This window comes from Propithecus coquereli, unplaced genomic scaffold (genome assembly GCF_000956105.1).
Source record: "Propithecus coquereli isolate 6110/MARCELLA unplaced genomic scaffold, Pcoq_1.0 Scaffold173, whole genome shotgun sequence".
NCBI lineage: Eukaryota > Metazoa > Chordata > Mammalia > Primates > Indriidae > Propithecus > Propithecus coquereli.
In genome coordinates, this window is record NW_012141969.1 from 4,962,341 (window position 1) to 4,970,708 (window position 8,368).

At 33.8% G+C, this 8,368-nt stretch overlaps 1 protein-coding gene across 1 annotated transcript in view; it reads right to left on the reverse strand.

Moving 5' to 3' along the window:
• CFAP47 (cilia and flagella associated protein 47) overlaps nucleotides 1–8,368 on the reverse strand; it is a 573,852-nt gene that overhangs the window by 542,084 nt on the left and 23,400 nt on the right. Inside the window, exon 7 of the mRNA XM_012642083.1 lies at nucleotides 5,985–6,220. Within this exon, the coding sequence (XP_012497537.1) occupies nucleotides 5,985–6,220 (236 nt within the window). The remainder of the gene's footprint in view (nucleotides 1–5,984; nucleotides 6,221–8,368) is intronic.

Sequence of the window (8,368 nt, forward strand, 5' to 3'; positions counted from 1 at the left end):
AACACAAAATAAAGCAGTAATGGAATAATAGAGAACAAGGAGGATATAGGAGTTACAGAAAAAATAGAAAAATAGCAGATGTAATTCTTACATCACTGGTAGTTACATTAAATATAAGTGAAGTTTTTTTATATTTCTTTCCCCCAGCTTTATTACAGTATAATTAACAAATAAAAATTGTACATATTTATAGTGTACATGATATTTTGATATATGCATAATTTTGAAATTATTAAATCAAGGTAATTAACATATCTTGTTTTTGTGTGGTTAGATCATTTAAGATCTGCCTTCTTAGCAATTTTCAATTATACATTATTATTAACTATAGTCACCATGCTGTATACTACTAGATCTCCAGAACTTATTCATCCTAAATGAAACATTGTACTCTTTGTCTAACATCTCCCATTCACCACCCCATACCCGTGCAACCACAATTCTACTCTCTGCTTCTATGAGTTCAACTTTGTTAGATTCTACATAGAAGTGATATCACACAGTTTTTCTCCTTCTGTACATGACTTATTTCACATAGCATAACACCCTCCAAGTTCATCCATGTTGTTGCAAACAACAGGATTTCCTCCTTCTTTTAAGGCTGAATAGTGTGTGTGTATGTGTGTTTATTAATTTATATATATATATATATATATATATATCACATTTTCCTTATTTAAAGAAAATGAAGTTGGTTGCCAGAGTGAGCAAACAACACAACCTATATATTGTTCACAAGAGGCACACATCATAGACAAAGATACAAATAGGTAGAAAGGAAAAGGATGACAAAAAGATACGTCATGTGAACAATACTCAAAAGAAAGCTGGGTGGCCTACACTAATATAAGACAAATGGACATTAATACAAAAACTGTTATAATAAAAGAAGTGCATTTTATAAAGATACAATAATCAAGACATCAGGAACACATAATTATAAACACGTAAGTACCTAATGACAAAGCCCCAAAATACATGAAAATATTGACAGAAGTGGAGGGAAAAATAGACAATTCAACTATAATAGTTGGAGACTCTGATATTCCACTATAAATAATGATTAGGAAAACTAGGTACATGATTAACAAGGAAATAGAGACTTGGAAAAACATTATAAAGCGAGTAGACCAAAAATACTCCACTATCAACTTTACATTAGTACAAAGGAGTATAAGGGAATATGATCAACAATTGTATGCAAAGAAACTGGATGACCTAAATGATATGGGCAAATTTTTTGAGTGACATAAACTACTGAAACTGACCTAAGAAGAAACAAAAAATCTAAATAACCCTTCAACAAGGGATTTAATCAGTAATCAAAAAATTTATGATAATGAAAAGCCTAGAACCAAATGGCTTTGGTGGGGAGTTCTACCAACCACTTAAGGAAGAATTAGTGCACCAATCCTTCACAAGCAATGCCAAAAATTAAAGAGGAGAGAGAGCACTTCTCAATTCACTCTATGGCATCAGTTTTACTCTGATCTCAAAATCAAAAACATTTCAAGACAATAAAACTTCAGTCCTATGTCCCTTATGAATATATATGCAGAAATCCTGAACAAAATCCTATCAAACTGAATCCAGCAACATATAGAAAGGATTATACACTATGTTCAAGTATGATTTATCCCAGGTTTAACATCTGAATATCAATTAGTGTAATATACTATCTTAATAGAATAAAAGACAAAACCACATTATTATTTTAATAGACACAGAAAAAGTAGTTGACAAAATACAACACATTTTCATAATAAAAACGTGACAAACTAGGAATAAAAGGGAACTTACTGAAGTTTATAAAGGCAATCTATGAAAAACCTACAGCTAACATCATACTTACTAATGAAAGATTAAATGCTTTCCCCTTAGATTAGGAACAAGACATGATATCCTCTTTTGCCACTTCTATTTGACATTGTACTGGAAGTTGTAGTTAGGGCAATTAGATAAGAAAATTTAGGGCAGTTAGATAAGAAAATAAATAAGTAAAATGGATCCACTTTGGAAAGAAAGATGTAAAATGACCACTATCCACAGATGACATGGTCTTGTACCCCAAAGAATCCACCAAAAAACTACCAGAACTAATAAATAAGTTCAGCAAGTTTGCAGGATTCAAGGTCAGAATGCAAAAGACAACTGTATTTATATACACTAGCAATGAATAATCCAAAAATAAAATTAAGAACTCAATTTTATGTATATAACATCAAAAAGAATAAAATATATAGAAATAAATTTTAAAAAGAATTATAAAACTTGTACACTGAAAATTACAAACATCATTGAAAGGCATTACAGAAAACATAAATAAGTGGAAAGACATCCCATCTTTATGAATCACAAGATTTAATATTGGTAAGATGGCAATATTGCCTAAATAGATTTACAAATTCAACACAATTCCTTTCAAAATCCAAGCTGCCATTTTTTTGCAGAAATTAGCAAGCTAATGCTATAATTCATATGGATTTTCAAGCATCTCAAATTAGCCAAAAACATTCTTTAAAAAGAACAAATTTAGAGGGCTTACATTTCCCGATTTAAAAATTTACTACAAAGTTGCAGTAATCAATATATTTGGTACTATGATAGAATAAACGTAGATAAACAACATATAATTGTTAGCTCAGAAATCCTTATATTCATGGTCAATTGATTTTTGATAAGCATGATAATATCATAAGATAACTTGGCATCTATATGTAAAACAATGAATTTGGACCTCTAAATCATACCATATACAAAAATTAACTCAAAATGGATAATAGATTTACAAGTTTGAGCTAAAATTCTTACATAAAAACAGGAACAAAACTTAACAACCTTAAATAGTTTATGACTATTTGGATATGATATTAAAAGCATAAGAAACAAACAAAAAAAACTAGATAGAATGGACTTAATCAAAATTAAATACTTTTATAATTCAAAGAACACGATCAAGAAAGTAAGAAGACTCCCACAGAATGGGACAAATATTCACGATTTATGTGTCTGGTAACGGATTTGTATCCAGAATATATAAAGAACTTTGGCAATTCAATAACAAAAGACAACCCAATTAAAAATGGATAAAGGATGTTCTGTTAGTTTCCAATTTTTGTGATAACAAATCACAAAAAAATTGTGTAGGCCCAAATTTCTTATCTTACATCCGTGTAGGTCAGAAGTCTGACACAGGTCTCAGTGGACAAAAATAAAAATGTTGGCAGGACTGTGTTTATTTCTGGAAATGCTAGCAGAGAATCCACTTTCTTGCCTTTTCCAGCTTCTAAAGGCATCCCATTCTTTGTCTTGTGTCCCACCTTGCATCTTCAAAGCCAGCAATCAGTGGACAGTAAAGTTTTACTCACATCACATCACTTTGACACTGACATTTCTTCCGTACCCAATTTCTAGTTTTAAGGACCCTCGTGATGATATTTTGGTTCACCCAGATAATCCAGGCTAATTTCCCTGCTTTAAGGTCAGTTGATTATCAACCTTAATTCCAACTGAAACTTGAATTCTCCTTTGCCATGGAACAACACATATTTATAAATTCGAGATATTAGGATAGGGATATTTTTAGGCAGTCATTATTCTCCCTATCATGGATATGAATGAACATTTCTCCAAAAAAAATATACAAATGGACAATAAGCACATGAAAAGAAATTCAATCATCATTAGTCACTGGGGAGATGTAAATGAAAGCTACAATGATATGCCATTTTGCACCCACTGAGATCACTATAATAAAGAAGGACAGTAACAAGCATGGTTGAGGGTATGGAGAAATTAGAATGTTCACTTACCGCTGGTGAGAATGTGAAATGGTATAGTCCCTTTGGAAAACAGTATGACAGGTTCTCAAAAACTTAAACACAGAGTTTTCATATGACCTCAACAACAACTCCACAACTAGGTATACAGCATTTAAAGAGTATTAAAATCTGTCCACACAAAAACTTCTACATGAATGTTTATAGCAGCATTATTCATAATAGTCAAAAGGTAGAAACAATCCAAATGTTCCTTAACTGATAAATTGGATAAATAAATGGTAGTGTATCCATACAATGGAATTTAATTTGGCTATAAAAAGGAATGAAGTATTGATACACACTACAATGTGGATGAACCTTGAAAATAATATGCTAAATGAAATAATCCAGCCATAAAAGACAACATATAAATATAACATTCATATAAAATGTCCAGAACCGAGAAACCCATAGATACAGAGAATAGATTAACAGTTGCCAGAGGCTGATGAATGGGAAGGGGAGTGACTGCTAACTGGCATTGGGTTTCTTTTTAGGGTGATGAGAATGTTGTGGAATTAGATAGGGCTGATGGTTACGCCCTGTGAACATACTAATACCACTGAATAGTATACTTTAAATGTGTGAATTTTATGGTATGTGAACTACATATCAATAAAGCTGTTACATTAAAAAGAATAATCTTAACACATTTCTAAATAGTCAAAGGCTATTTGACCAGTCTGTGCAGGTCACAGTTCTCTAGTGTCCACCACACTTCTTATTTTCACGTTTTTACTAATTTGAAAATTATTAATGTTAAAGAAATCCAGAAACGTAGAGAATGACAAATAATGTTGGGGACTTAGATATCAGATGTGTGTGTGTGTTTTTTTTTCTATTTCTTTTTTAATTTCAGAATGTTACGGGGGTACAAACATTTTGGTTACATATATTGCCTTTGCACTGCCCAAGTCGGAGCTACAAGCGTGCCCAACCCCCAAACATCGCGTGCCATACCCAGATATGTTTTAAAGATGTGTATGTTTAAAGATGTGTATGGAAAAAAACATAATTGAGTTAGTAGGTATAAGAGACTTGGATAAAAGGAAATATAGGAAGCAGTTAAAAAGAAAATGTTTAGTATAATGTGGTTAACATTTGCTGTTTTTCTTATTAATTCTATCCAAATTTGGAGAGGGGGTTATACTAATGATGCAGTAAGAGATGTAGATAGGAGCTGCATGTGTATAAGAGCTCTTGATTGCTACTGGGAGAAAGTTCTCATAGGTAACTTTATGAACCACATCACTGCGGTAGAGAAAAGATGTAACATAAGAAACTGAAAGCACTCATGTTGGCTGTGTTTAAAGCAGGGTTTGAGAAACTATTTCTGTAAATTGCCAGACAGTAAATATTTTAGGCTTCATAGGGCATACAGTCTTCTCACAACTACTCATCTCCGCCTTTGTAGCATGAAAATAACCTTAGACAATAGAAGAACAAATAAGAGTGGCTATGTTCCAATAACACTACTTACCAAAACAGGCATCAGGCCGGATTTGGCCTGTAAACTAGTCTTCCAATCCCTGGTTTAGAGGATCTGGGAAAGAGTTATCTGTGTAGCAATCGAAAACAAACAAACAGCCCCCGTCATCCACAAACTGGCCTAGTCCTCGAAGCTATACCTTGGTGTTCTCTTTTTTCTGCTTTGCACCAACAGTGTAATTTCTAGGTCAGGTAAATATCACTAGCTTCAAATTTCAAAATTCTACTCAACCTTCAAGGTCTGGTTCATATGTTAGTCTCCTATGGAGACCTTTCTACATGGCTGGAAGTAAACTCTCTGTTCTCTGAGTTTCTATATCACCTTATTACAGCTCTCTTTTAACATATCTTACATTCTTCTTAAGCCATACCTGTTTGTGTATATGTCTTGTACTTCTGTACTACATTAAAAATATCTCAGAGGCAGTAACTATGTTTTGCACTTCTATAAATTCCCTACAGTGTTAAATGTCTTCCCTAGCACATGACAGACATTTAACAAATAATTACGGATTCTGTATGAGTACCTATACAAAAGTATTCACAACTAGGCCACAGAAGAATCACAATTTATAAACACTGGTAGAAAAGATATTGTTTATAATCTTCTGCAAATCATTTTAGCAGACCTTAAAATGTTCACTGCAATGTGAAAGCAAAGAAAAATGATCTTACCTGACTATATCCTTCATTAATCATGCCCCTTTCAGGATCAATTTTAAAATTTCCAGTTTTTTTAAAGTGGTACATCACAGGAAGTGATTTGGATTGATTTTGTACAATAAACTGAATCTCTGAACATTCACCCATGACACAAGGTGTAAAATTAAGGACTTTTCCTGGATTAAACTGTAGTAAGACAGGAATTCCCGAGCCTGTCAGTGCTAATTCCACTTTCTGAAATCGATCACCTGTAAAAGCAACAATAGCTATTGAACATAAAAAGTGTTTGGGGAATCCAGAATATATTCGCTTAGTCCAAATAGTGTCATCTGAAAGACCTGATGAGAAATGGGTAGCTCATTCAGTCTTTTCATTTCACAATATTATTGAGTGCCTTCTGTGAGCCAGGTACTATTCTAGGCCTTGGGGATACAGCAGTGCATAAAAGAGACAAGGTTCCTTCTCTCGTGGACTTTACATTCTAGTGAAGTGGCATTGACAATAACAACCAAATAATGCTACGTATTGATATAGCATTTCACAGAGGATAAATACTAAAGCTAAAGGTAAAATAGGATAAGACAGATACAGTGCAAGGTCTTGGGATTCCGTTTTATGTAGAGAGGTCCAAAAAGGCCTCTTTGATAGGAAGACATTTGAGCAAAGAGATAAAGTGATTCTGGAAGAAAATCATATGAAAATCCAGGAAAAGTGTATTCCAGGCAGATAGAACAGCTAACACAAACACTGTGAGGCAGAAACTTGCTTGACATATTCACAAAACCCTTAAGAAACAATATGGCTGGAGAAGAGTAGTGGAAGAATGGTGAGAAATAGTCAGATTTTAGATACATTTTTGAAAGTAATGTTAATAAGATCTACTGATAGATGGATGCAGGACAGGAAAGTGAACAGATGATAAAGGATGACTTTAGGTTTCTGGCCTGATCAACTGAAATGATCAAATTGCCATTTCTTAAAACAAGAAAGACCGGGGCAAAGGCAGGTCATGGGGAAACGAGGAGTTCTGTTTTGGGCATGTTAAGTTGAGATGCCTGGTAGATATTCTAGTGGAAGTGTCTACTAGGCCACTCTGTGTGTTCTCAAGCTTACAGCAAAGATGAAGAAGGAAGGATTGGGGGCTTGAGGAGAGAATAGAAGGTGTGTGATATTCATCTTAGAGTGTGAGAAAGTGAATGAGTGGGGGAATGCCATAGGAATGTCAAATATCTTAAAGAACCCACTGGGGTTAGTGGTTATAGATAGAAAGTGAAGCCTCTCAGCAAGGTTTTGTGTTTTTCTCCAGCACAATCAGCTGCCCATGTGCAGACCCATCATAGACTAAAAGTTGAATTAATACAATTAGAGTGTTTTTCCACTCAGTCACTATGGGACTTGGGCCAAATAGATTTAAGTGTACATGGAAAAGAATGATTAGAATAATGGACAATGGAATATAAGCTGAATATAAGCAAGAATATAGACATGAAGATTTTGACACTAGAAAGAAGATAGGAACTATGGATTATAGGCTCTAATTGGGGAAAGAACAGTTTTGCAGAGAGAACAGTGTAACTAGAACTCAAAAAAGAAGTTTATATGTTGTTACTGATGCTCTTAATTTATTACCTTTAAGGCAGATCTAGCACCTCCATCTCTAGCTATTCAAAACTAGATTCACCTGCAAATTTTGTACAAATGTTCTCAGAGAAGCAGACAAAGCTTGATATCACAAATCATGACAGAAATAGTAACAGAGCAATTAACTTCTGCCCTAGGAACACAGTTAAATCCTGCTCAATATCACTTGTACTGACATACAAATTGTCTAGACTCTTGACTTGCCTAAGGATCGAGGATGGACCTAGCCTTCTTTCGCATGGCTCATTTTCCTAAGCTTGATCCCTAATCTGCCTATTTATTTTCTCTTTGATCTGTTTTGGTAAGATGAACTCTAATTTCCATGCCATTTTTTTTTCCTCACTGCAACCAACCCAATATTATATGAGAATGTGAAAAGTATAGTGTATCTTGACATGTGGCCTGCAAAACATAAGCACTTCTCAGTGTCCTATAACAGGGTGCTGCACCCTACTTACTAGACCTCTAGATTTTGTTCTTTTACTGTTTCCATATGTGGATTCTAAGAGAGCTGAATATCTGGTAAAGATGGAATGGGTCATTTGTTCGCATACCAATCACTAAGAGAAAACCTAGGTATACATAGAAAAAGAAACCAGGTTTTTTTTTTTTCATTCCTTAAACTCTAGATAATCATGTATATTTAATGTCATTTTAAAATTATAAAGTCTTCTTCATAAATTCTTTGCCTAGGCCAATGTCTAGAAGAGTATTCCCAACTTCTTCCTCTAGAATTCTAATAGTTTCACTCCTTA